Below are 13,121 nucleotides of genomic sequence, written 5' to 3' on the forward strand. Positions count from 1 at the left end.
GAATGCGAACAGATATACTGCCTCTATGGGTTCCATGCTCTATGAAAAGGGTAATTACAAAACAGCTTAATTACTACGAAATGATGCAAAGTCTTACCTCTACATTTCACTTACGTGGTGAGTACGCATATTTGTGCTGGTGATCATTCACTGTTGTTATATTGTGTACCAGAAATGAATCGTAACACAGAGTTCAAAGGACAATGAAGTCAGCAGCAACCAATTATGCTTCTTGTACTTACATTCCCTAACATCGACATTCATAATTTACGATTTACATGAACTGGCAAGTGTTAATTAGTAAAATTTTAATTTTGTTCCTTACACAGCGATATGGTTAGATAGAATCTTCACCACCATATTTTATTTGGTCTTTAGAGACGGATCAGTTTATAATTTCTAATAATTGTTTGGCAAGATGCTTTTCAGGCACTGTTTGCTTGTTATGCTTTGACAGACAGATAGGTAACTAGCACGCAATAATTAAAACGAGTTGAGATACCACTTGAAACACAGACACATGTGGGTCGATGAACCACTGCAAATTCTTCAAACCCAACATGCGAATATTTTACAGGTTTGTCACAGTCTGTTTCCAAGTAACTTTCAGTTACTTAGTCTCTGCGAATACGGGCGCTCATACTTCAATTAGCACCTCAATAGTTTCTGAGGGCTATTGTACCTTTTATCTGTCTTTTCTATTTTTATGAGCCGTGCAAGAAGGTGGAAAACCAACTACGACTCTTAATCTCCCCAGTTTAGACATGGCTTTAAATAGACGAGAAGTGTATATTTTATTATGTAGACATGTGCGTCAGAGCATACTACCTCACTTTTGAACTTAGCTTGGACTTCATTTTCCTCCAGACTGTTCTTAACCAATCAGTATTTCAGCTGTCTATAACACCACGCAACAGTCTTGTAGGTTCTCATGTCGATATCCATACTTCATTGGTAATGAAGGTGGCTACGTAAGCTACAACTGTCAAGCACGGTGTTTCAACATGGAACTGAGGAACACACACAACGATTCCATCTGTCAATCGTGTGAATCAATGTTGTCACAAAGGTACTCGAAAAGCTTCCAATTCCTGAAGTTGATTAAAACTGAGAAAGTCTCACGCCATATATTCCCAAACATTGTCACATACGATCTGTGTAATGGTCTCATCTTGAAAAATGGCATCGCCGCTTGACATAGAGGCCGTTTTTGAGTGCATGTAGCCTGTACGGATATTGCAACCGCGTCATCACACTTCTCATGAAATAAGAGAAACAATTTCAATTCAGGTACATATGGTTTACAACAATAAACTTTCGCTATCAGTTAATAGTTGGACCTATATGAACACCCGACCGTCGAAATCCAATTCTCTTTCGATAATTCATTTTTTATTTTAGGTTCTGCTGAAATATCTGGTATGTAGGAATCATAGAAACATCATTTCGGTTGGATTCATTGCCTTGCGCAAGGGCATTAACGATAAAATTAATGGCAGTTACCGAAACATTTTGCCAAATATTCTCTTACACGGGAATTTGATCATATTATACGAGCTCAGGAACAAAGATCAGACAGTGAAAAGTAAACTGGCTTCAGCTGTTATTGTTGAAAATCAATAAGGATTTACAGAAGACCGTCAAAATAGGAAGAAAAGAAGCACACATTGACAATAGGAAACAATTATGTTGCTGGGAATGAATGCAAAAATTGGACGGACGTGAAGTATCGAATAAAACAACAGAGTAAGAAGTTCGGTGACACATTGCGAGGCGTCAGCGTTACTTAGTTTGGAATATGGAGAGAAAATGCTTAAGAAAAATAAAAACATGAACAAAAAAAAAAAAAAGAAATTATGTGAAAAAGAACGCTGATAGTCTAGATAAGGAAAATATACAGAGGCGGAAGGAGAAACGTGAATTCACCAGCTTCAGTCAGCCGTTCATCTGTATGAATGGACGCTATAATAATTTGCAATGTGCGTGTGGTGTAAAGGAAATTCGCAATTTGTGTTTGTATGACAGGAGATAGCATAATCAAAGTAATTGCAAATATGCATCTGAAATTTAGGTATGTGTCGGTATGATTTAAATGGAAAGTAAAATTATTAATGTGTTTCTATTGATCATGTAACTTCTTTCGCCAAGTTATTGACAGTATTATTTAGCTTCGTCTATATTAGCTCTGTGCATAACACACCTATTTTAAAGTAAATAAACAAATGCAACAATATCTTTCTAATATTCCTGCAAGACAGTGAGTTAGAACTATGGCGATAATCGACTGGTATGGAGGACACCACCAACACGAAAACTGTCGTGATCGCCACGAACGTCATCACAACCGTGATTCATGGAAACTCCACAGGTCACCGTTCACGAATGAACATAGCAACACTTCAGTCACCCGCCGGAGCCATGAGTACTGTGTTCACTGACATTCCTAGACGCTTATCTTGCTCGGATCACGCCTTGATTGGTATTTTTCCTATCGTTTGGCCTCTTGTAGGACTTGAATTTTTCCTGTATATTCTGTCAGAAAAATTGTTACCTAGACTGCGAAGAGCTCGCAGATCAACGTTTTGTATAGTATTTAAACTTAAAAGCTAGCGCTCTGAACTTGCATAATGGAGGACGACGATTCTAACCCACGTCTGGCCATAATCATTTAGGGTTTCCGTGATTTCCCTAAACAGTCCCAGAAAGTGCCGGAATGGTTCACTTGATACGGCACGGCCGATTTACTTCCCCATCCGTCCCAAACCCAAGCTTTTGCTCCGTTCTAATGACCTCGTTGTCGATGAGACGTTAAAAAGCAATCTCATACTCCTCCTAAACTTAACAGTTTATCATATACAGATGCCGAAGTGTGTTTCTGCTAGTGCAGCACAATAATATTTTTATTCTTCTCAAAGAGACACTACTATTGTTATTCTGACAGACTGCATAGCATATTGAAATATAAATACCTAAAGAATAAAGAGGGCTTACCGTGTTTAGAGGCGCTATTTTGTCGAATATTGAAATGATCAGTCGTCGTGTACGTGCATTCCTTTAAATATTTGTACAACTAGAAACACTATCAGTTTGAATATCGGCTCCACTTTTCACCTGTTGTCCTCAGCTTGTCTTACGGATTTTACATGAACTTTGTTCCCGACACTGGAGGAAGTCTAATTGGATTGGTGACAGGATACAGAAATTCAGTGGTTTAAATGTTCTTCCTAAGTTTTGAAAATAAATGTCTTTCAAGAATCAATAGAATATACTAGTAGTTGAAATGTCTCTGAATATGACAGGCTACGCCATAACTAATGTACCAAGTATAAGTTGTTGGAAAAGTAAATCACGATTGGTTGGTTGGTTGGTTTAAAAGAGGGGGCAATGGACCAAAGTGCTAGGTCATCGGTCCCTAAACGATGACTATGAATGAATGTAAAGGAATTTCCATTCGATTGCCTTAGTGAAACCATGTCCAAAGGTATAGATTTAAATACTTCATTGTCTTAAATTAAATGTCAGTGCGAAATTGGACACGGCAATCTGACAGAAAGAGCGAGGACATGGGGGAAAGTGAATGGGACTGTTTAAACGTAATAGGAAGTTGTGATTGCCCAGGTAGAATAGGTGCCCTATCCAACGATTAATCAATCTTCAATTCTGCAATTGCTTTCATTGGGGTATCTATTCCGGTGAGCCCTAAGGTTAATCATTCATAATTTTTGCTAAGAATATGCAAGTATCGCTTACCTTCAAAATCTATCTATAATTGATTTAACGTGTCTTAACTATCTATGGTAAATCCGTTGGCGAAGAAAAATGCTACGTTTAAGAAAAAAGGAAAATAGATATCACATCATAAAAAGAGACATTGCTGATACTCACTCCGTGTTTCTGAATGGAGACGTTGGTCAGGTGCACGAACACGTTGTCCATCTCCTGGATGCTGGTGTCGTACTTGACGGTGCAGAAACGACAGAAGCCACGCTTGAACAAATATATTTTCAAAGGGCGAAATGACGTCACCAGTACATACAGCCGTAAGTCGAATTTCTTGCCACCGATTAGAAGAGGGTTCTGGATGTACCTGCACAGTAGAAAAGTTTCCTTGAAGCAATCAGAAGTCCCGGATGTATGTACACACACACGGTTCAGTCACATTAATGTCACCACCACCTATTTGCGACATAAGCTTGCAATAATTACTCACAGACGTGGCAGCACTAACAGTGGAGGGTATATAACACATGCCGAGGATAACGGAAAACAGTGCAGTCGTTGTCGTGATGCGGAGACGGAGTAGACATGTGACGTCAAAAACAGGATGATCATTGGCTGTCAGGCCAACGGTGGAACCCATTTCCGAAACGGCTAAGCCTGTAAGCTGTTTGCGTGCTGGGTTGGTTAGTATATACCACGCGTGGCAAACCGAGGCTATCCAAAACCTGCTCCGAGGCAACTGTGGTGCACCACAGGCCATAGGCGACGTGGGTGAACGACGGCTATGGAGATGTGTAGCGGTGAATAGACGTGCGACTGTTGAGTAACTGACCACCCTAATGCACCAAGGGGCTACCTACAGTGTCTGGTCCGACGACCGTACAGCGAATGTTGCTTCATATGGGCCTCCGCAGCAAGCATTTGGTTAATGATCCCATGCTGACGGCTGTTCATCGGCCATGAAGACTGGAATTTTGTACGCCAATAATGTAAACTGACGTACACTAAGTGGCGACGGGTGGCGTTTTCAGATGAATCACACGTTGCACTTCATCAGACAGGTGGCCATTGGTGGGAGTGGCCTTGCAACAGTCGTTTGAAGGGTCCAGGGCGCAGGAAGGAGCGTTGGGATGTGGAGAATGTTTTCGTAACCTTCGCTGGATGATCTCTGAACCGTATCATCTTCATCTTTGCCTAGGTGTGGTGTGTCGTCTTCCGGAGCCTTGGATTTTCTCTGCCGCGATTGGTCCGTTTGCTTTTAAATTTCGGAGTGCGCTGTGTTCTGGTGTAGAGACCTGCTGGCGACGAGAGTATCGAGTGCTGCTGCCGGAGTGAGACGGGGAGTTTAGTTTCCGGTTGTGTGGCAGCGCAATGTTGCGGGAAAGGTGGTAGTACTTCCTGTGAACGCACGTGATTGCTAGGAGCGTGTGTACTCGGGACGAGCTGTGTGATAAGGAAGCTCGGCGTGGCAACTGTTGACGCGGCGTGTCCACTTTGCTATGGCGGAACTGGGGCGATTGACATAACTCGAGTTGGTGCTGGTTGCAACCTGTCGCCGAGTGCTTGTCTGCCTTCTGGACTAACGGTGAGAATTTCTTGACTTGATGAGTCTGACTCAATTTCTGCCCGTGTCATAGGGTGTGTTTTGCTCTAAGGTCGTGTGCCATGGTGGTTTCGCAATTTTAGTAGGCTCAGGCGTGCCCGAAATCCCGGTTCAATGATATGCTGTTATATTGTCAAGTGTAACTATCACTAGAAAAGAGTGTTAACTCTCTGTGCCTTAATAACTGAACCTAAAGTATTATCTGTGGCTGACCCAAGTGCAATAACGACCTTGTATTTTACAATTTGAGTGATATTATTATTTAGTCCTGGCCGTCACATTTACTAAGCCGAAGATTTGCGAAGGCCAGTGGGCGTCATTAATAGTTCCTGCCTAGATAGGCGTTATATTTTGAACCATGTGTTTCAATGTTTAGTAATTATTATTTTATGTGTTGTAGAGGGTTGCTGTCATGCCCTATGTGGACGTTTCGCCACGTTGGTGAAGTTCCTAGTTGTCCTGCTGGTCTGTGCCATATTGCTAAAGCAGGCAGTCCTAACACAGCTGATTGTAAATTTTTCCTAGTGGTGAGGAGCACGGGCTGGTTTTAAGTGCTAACTCACTAACTCCAACCATTCTCAAATATATAGTACTACTGATATTCAGGCCCTTCAGGCCGAGTGGCGATGTCGCTACCCCTTTTTGGTTATTAATTGTATGTTGTTAGCTTGTTTCATTAAAAACAGATCTCCTTTGGTATACGAATTTGTCTTTTGGCCTTTACTGCTCTTTTGGACGAAGTAAATAAATTGTGGGCTTTGCATTCTTGTAGCATTATCTAAACAGCATTTGTGGTTATATTTGATTGGCCTTTCTGGCCGAATGACTAAAGTCATTCCTTTCAGTAACTTATTGCATTGGTCAATAATTAATCAAACGTGTTGGATCCTTCACATCGTGACTATCTTGAATCGTAAGATTGCCATTCTGACATTACAGTTGTGAATGTTCAGTGGCCCTGGAGTTAAAAAATTTTGTTGTGTTTTGTGATATACACTCCTGGAAATTGAAATAAGAACACCGTGAATTCATTGTCCCAGGAAGGGGAAACTTTATTGACACATTCCTGGGGTCAGATACATCACATGATCACACTGACAGAACCACAGGCACATAGACACAGGCAACAGAGCATGCACAATGTCGGCACTAGTACAGTGTATATCCACCTTTCGCAGCAATGCAGGCTGCTATTCTCCCATGGAGACGATCGTAGAGATGCTGGATGTAGTCCTGTGGAACGGCTTGCCATGCCATTTCCACCTGGCGCCTCAGTTGGACCAGCGTTCGTGCTGGACGTGCAGACCGCGTGAGGCGACGCTTCATCCAGTCCCAAACATGCTCAATGGGGGACAGATCCGGAGATCTTGCTGGCCAGGGTAGTTGACTTACACCTTCTAGAGCACGTTGGGTGGCACGGGATACATGCGGACGTGCATTGTCCTGTTGGAACAGCAAGTTCCCTTGCCGGTCTAGGAATGGTAGAACGATGGGTTCGATGACGGTTTGGATGTACCGTGCACTATTCAGTGTCCCCTCGACGATCACCAGTGGTGTACGGCCAGTGTAGGAGATCGCTCCCCACACCATGATGCCGGGTGTTGGCCCTGTGTGCCTCGGTCGTATGCAGTCCTGATTGTGGCGCTCACCTGCACGGCGCCAAACACGCGTACGACCATCATTGGCACCAAGGCAGAAGCGACTCTCATCGCTGAAGACGACACGTCTCCATTCGTCCCTCCATTCACGCCTGTCGCGACACCACTGGAGGCGGGCTGCACGATGTTGGGGCGTGAGCGGAAGACGGCCTAACGGTGTGCGGGACCGTAGCCCAGCTTCATGGAGACGGTTGCGAATGGTCCTCACCGATACCCCACGAGCAACAGTGTCCCTAATTTGCTGGGAAGTGGCGGTGCGGTCCCCTACGGCACTGCGTAGGATCCTACGGTCTTGGCGTGCATCCGTGCGTCGCTGCGGTCCGGTCCCAGGTCGACGGGCACGTGCACCTTCCGCCGACCACTGGCGACAACATCGATGTACTGTGGAGACCTCACGCCCCACGTGTTGAGCAATTCGGCGGTACGTCCACCCGGCCTCCCGCATGCCCACTATACGCCCTCGCTCAAAGTCCGTCAACTGCACATACGGTTCACGTCCACGCTGTCGCGGCATGCTACCAGTGTTAAAGACTGCGATGGAGCTCCGTATGCCACGGCAAACTGGCTGACACTGACGGCGGCGGTGCACAAATGCTGCGCAGCTAGCGCCATTCGACGGCCAACACCGCGGTTCCTGGTGTGTCCGCTGTGCCGTGCGTGTGATCATTGCTTGTACAACCCTCTCGCAGTGTCCCGAGCAAGTATGGTGGGTCTGACACACCGGTGTCAATGTGTTCTTTTTTCCATTTCCAGGAGTGTATATATATATATATATATATATATATATATATATATATATATATATATATATCACAAAACACAACAAAAAGTTTTTAACTCCAGGGCCGCTGAACATTCACAACATATATATATATCAGTGAAGAAGTGCTTTTTAATATTTAATAAAATTAAATTGTGTTTGAAACTGTAACCTCATTTGGGTCTACGCTTTCACTCCCTGCAGCCTTTGAGCTCTGTTTATCTTACGTTCTGGTTAAGTTTTCCCATACCACGACGTATCAATCTAATCATTCTGGAAGGCACAATGGAGCAACACAAGTATGCATCTATCCTTGGCGACCATGTGCACTCATACATACAGCTTGTTTTTCCTACGCACGATAGCATCTGCAAAGTGTCTCGAAGCTCGCAGTGTAAGAACTTGTTACCAGTAGCCCAAGGTAGGTCTACCATAAGTTTACCTCTGGCCACCAAACTCCCAGGATTTAAACCAAATCAAGAATCTGTGGGACACCTCGATCGGGCTGTTCGGGCCATGATTCCCCAGCCGAGAAAGCTAGGGCAGATGGCTACAGCACTGGAGTCGCCATGGCTCCACATGCCTGTCTTTATCCACCAGAACCTCACGGACTCTCTTCCTGAATGTCTGTTTGCGGTCCGCGCTGCAGAAGATGGTTATTCAGACTTTTGATAGGTGGTCACACTAATGTAACCGGACAGTGTAGTAGGACAGCTCCAGCAGCGAAAGAAGACCACTGGGACTGTCGTCAAAAAATTGTGCGAAAAGTGGAAATAACAACTCGACTGAGTACTTGACAAACACCATTAATTCCTTTAAGTAAATTAATTATTGACGACAGTTTGTCTTTTACGGATTAATACATCAGCGAATGACTTTTCCATACATGTGGTCACGTATGGAAAGTCTGTGGTATCTCAACAAGTCTGAGACACGTGGGTCATACGTCTTCCAGGTATCTACGCTTGACAGCACTTGCCTGAGATCATGTACCACAGCCAACGCGTACGATCCCACAAGCGCATGTGAATGTTATGTTAGAATGTACCCTATTAGGGACCATTATCAGATTGGATTAAAAGAAGAGGAAAGAGAAAGAGAGACAGAGAGAGAGAGAGAGAGAGGAGTGGCAGGGGGAGTTCGTCATGGGATCGTTTATCCGGCGCTACAAGAGAGGCATTGTTTATCATGGAGAGGTTTACTATTAAAATTCTGAAAGAGTGGCTTCAGGGAGGAATCGGACAACATATTGCTTCATCCATAACACGTCTCGCGAAATCATGACAACGAGAAAGTCAAAGAAACGAGATCTAATAAGGAGGTTTACCTTTCAGGAAAATGAACAAGGACGGGCCGAAAACGCAGTTGGTACCAGAAGTACCCTCCAGCACTCACCGTAAGGTGACTTCCGGGATGCAGACGTAGATTCAGATCAAAAAACGCCACGTCAGATCCACTGGAAAGGAAATCAGCCCTTTCAATCGTAGCTTTTGATCAAGCATCTTGTTAGCTTCGTAGGGTATTCAGTTCCTTCCTGTAATCGTATTTGGCGATGCACTGCTAGCGAAGTTACGTGATGAATTGACAGGATTACTGTTTGGTGTTCTTCTTATATTTTGCATCAGTGCTGATTTCTACAGGAGTTGAAAGGAAACTGTCTTAGGCTTCAATGTCGTTCGCATATTTGTCACATCACCTCAGCCGACCGTAGCGAATAGCTACTGTGAGCTAATAGAGGGAGTGGCGAATAAAAGTGGCCCGGAGGGAGTGGATACGACTGGCCGCGAATGTATGCATACAATCACACCCCGTGTCGTCATTGTGCGCATATAACCACATTCCGTGACGCGCACACCACGTGTACGCCTGCTACGTGATCCACACAGCCTCAGAGCATAGTGCGGGCTGTGTCAGCGTCAGTGGAACGGTGCAGTGTGGTGATAGTACTCACTGTGGAGCAGTGGTAGTCCGTTGTGGAAAGTTCCGTGATAACAGAGCCATGGAAACGGTGTGGTCAGTTATTTACTCAAACGTTTAATGGTTTTAAAGTGCTAGCAAAGTGTGTCATGCAACACTTAGTCCGAAATACGGCATCAGACAGGATCTGACTTTAACAAGTCAAAAAACATTCCGAAACATGTCCACACACCAGAAAATCTGGCTGCAGTTCACCAGAAAATGCTTCACAGTCCTACCAAATGAACCCTGACGCCTGTCGCAAGAGACCGGCATATCATGTCGAACATGCGAACGAATATTCCTCGTGGACCAACAGAAGCATTCGTACCAAGTGTCTGTTGTTCATGCATTAAAACCAGTAGATGCTCTTCAGCGCCTCCAGTTTTGAGAGTTGCTGATCACAGAGATAACAATGAATGGCTTGGACATGGATCAGTTCCTTTTTTGCGATGAAGCCTGGTTTCCCTTGAATGGTTACGTCAACTCACAGAAGCACAGGTTCTGGGCAGCGGGGAATACGCATAAGTTCCACGAAACACGATTGCATAATTAGAAGGTTGGGGTTTGTGGGCACTGTCTGCACTAAGCATTATTGGCACCCTCTTCTTTCATCAGACGCTGCCTTTGGCGCGTTTTATTGCCAACATTTTGCAACGCTTTGTGGCAGCACTAACGTTGGAGGAAAAGACCTACAGTTACTTCCTACAGGATGGAGAAACTGCCCATACAGCCGGGCGAACCTTGGAGCACATTTAGACAATCTTCACGCTTGACAGAGACGTTAGAGGACTTCAGTCTGGTCGCAGACCTAGCTGTCTACATAGGCCACCTCATCTGTCAGTGCGCGACTGCTTAGTGTGGGGAGCCTTCAAGTCCAAGGCGTTTCGCAACGACTCTCATAGTCTTCAACAACGGCAGCAGATCATTTCAGATGAGACTGTAGCAGTTCCAACAGTCCAGTTTCCATCCGACTTCAGTAACTTGCTGACCAGGGCCCAAGAGTGCTATGAGATGAATGTTGGTCCCTTTCAACATCTGATGTAATCATGTCAGCTCTGCATTTCCATTTCCTCTGCTTTGTTTCCTTGTACCCTGGAACTCTGTTCTCCAGCCTAGTCCTATTTGCCCCATCCTGTACATTGAAACCTCGATGAGTTCCTCAGACGGGCACTGCTGATAATTCCACAACAAGTGCATCCTGCTGCCGATCCCCTCCAGAAGATCGAACTATGTCTGACATGTAACAGTTATTTGGTTTTGCTGCGTGTCACAAAATGAAAGGGGTATCGCAGCAGCATTCGTTTCTCTAAGAGACTGTCCTGGTACTGTAGATGGCTCCACTGTTTATTTGGGACATCCTCGAAGGGGACGCATAACTACATCTCCATCTAAAAAGATGTTCTATACACAAACCGCATTGGTGTATAAATACACTCCTGGAAATGGAAAAAAGGAACACATTGACACCGGTGTGTCAGACCCACCATACTTGCTCCGGACACTGCGAGAGGGCTGTACAAACAATGATCACACGCACGGCACAGCGGACACACCAGGAACCGCGGTGTTGGCCGTCGAATGGCGCTAGCTGCGCAGCATTTGTGCACCGCCGCCGTCAGTGTCAGCCAGTTTGCCGTGGCATACGGAGCTCCATCGCAGTCTTTAACACTGGTAGCATGCCGCGACAGCGTGGACGTGAACCGTATGTGCAGTTGACGGACTTTGAGCGAGGGCGTATAGTGGGCATGCGGGAGGCCGGGTGGACGTACCGCCGAATTGCTCAACACGTGGGGCGTGAGGTCTCCACAGTACAACGATGTTGTCGCCAGTGGTCGGCGGAAGGTGCACGTGCCTGTCGACCTGGGACCGGACCGCAGTGACGCACGGATGCACGCCAAGACCGTAGGATCCTACGCAGTGCCGTAGGGGACCGCACCGCCACTTCCCAGCAAATTAGGGACACTGTTGCTCCTGGGGTATCGGCGAGGACCATTTGAAACCGTCTCCATGAAGCTGGGCTACGGTCCCGCACACCGTTTGGCCGTCTTCCGCTCACGCCCCAACATCGTGCAGCCCGCCTCCAGTGGTGTCGCGACAGGCGTGAATGGAGGGGAGGGACGAATGGAGACGTGTCGTCGTCAGCGATGAGAGTCGCTTCTGCCTTGGTGCCAATGATGGTCGTATGCGTGTTTGGCGCCGTGCAGGTGAGCGCCACAATCAGGACTGCATACGACCGAGGCACACAGGGCCAACACCCGGCATCATGGTGTGGGGAGCGATCTCCTACACTGGCCGTACACCACTGGTGATCGTCGAGGGGACACTGAATAGTGCACGGTACATCCAAACCGTCATCGAACCCATCGTTCTACCATTCCTAGACCGGCAAGGGAACTTGCTGTTCCAACAGGACAATGCACGTCCGCATGTATCCCGTGCCACCCAACGTGCTCTAGAAGGTGTAAGTCAACTACCCTGGCCAGCAAGATCTCCGGATCTGTCCCCCATTGAGCATGTTTGGGACTGGATGAAGCGTCGCCTCACGCGGTCTGCACGTCCAGCACGAACGCTGGTCCAACTGAGGCGCCAGGTGGAAATGGCATGGCAAGCCGTTCCACAGGACTACATCCAGCATCTCTACGATCGTCTCCATGGGAGAATAGCAGCCTGCATTGCTGCGAAAGGTGGATATACACTGTACTAATGCCGACATTGTGCATGCTCTGTTGCCTGTGTCTATGTGCCTGTGGTTCTGTCAGTGTGATCATGTGATGTATCTGACCCCAGGAATGTGTCAATAAAGTTTCCCCTTCCTGGGACAATGAATTCACGGTGTTCTTATTTCAATTTCCAGGAGTGTACTTTACCACTTAGATTTACCCCGAGCTATTACACTTGTATAAGGTAAGCTAGAACAAAAACACTTCAGAAGAACCCTTCAGAACAAACGAAAATTTCCCTAACGTTAGATATGTGATCAACACCCGAAGTGTATGCTGGTGAGGGTAGCGCGCTTCTTCAAGGTTTTTGGTGTGGGGACTCACAGATTCTTGTTAATGCACGACGCATTTCTTGGTGGACCTCGCAAAGCAGCTTCTTCAGCATTTCTTTGATACACTCAAGCTGAATGCAGAAAGTCGTGAAAATGCGTACAGCCTATCTCTGAACATTCTCTATGTCTGCCTTTAGCGCAGCTTGGTGCTCTTCCAAGACACTGGAGGACTGATAGAAAGAGTATTTTGAATGGTAATGATTACTATGAATTCTTACGATGAGTTCATGCTAACATCTCACAGCACGTTACTGACAGCTGATAATGCTACTGAAGCTCCATTGTAACTGTAAAAATGACTCGCATTTAGTAAGTAATGAAATTTGAGTGTCATTTTCTTCACTTTCCGTACTGGTTTTAACTATATAT

At 45.7% G+C, this 13,121-nt stretch overlaps 1 protein-coding gene across 1 annotated transcript in view; it reads right to left on the reverse strand.

The window, feature by feature from the left end:
• Positions 1-13,121, reverse strand: part of LOC126482231 (polyglutamylase complex subunit TTLL1-like) — an 87,813-nt gene that overhangs the window by 45,660 nt on the left and 29,032 nt on the right. Inside the window, exon 5 of the mRNA XM_050106210.1 lies at positions 3,886-4,087. Within this exon, the coding sequence (XP_049962167.1) occupies positions 3,886-4,087 (202 nt within the window). The remainder of the gene's footprint in view (positions 1-3,885; positions 4,088-13,121) is intronic.

Source organism: Schistocerca serialis, chromosome 5 (genome assembly GCF_023864345.2).
Source record: "Schistocerca serialis cubense isolate TAMUIC-IGC-003099 chromosome 5, iqSchSeri2.2, whole genome shotgun sequence".
In the NCBI taxonomy this organism is placed as follows: Eukaryota; Metazoa; Arthropoda; class Insecta; order Orthoptera; family Acrididae; genus Schistocerca; species Schistocerca serialis.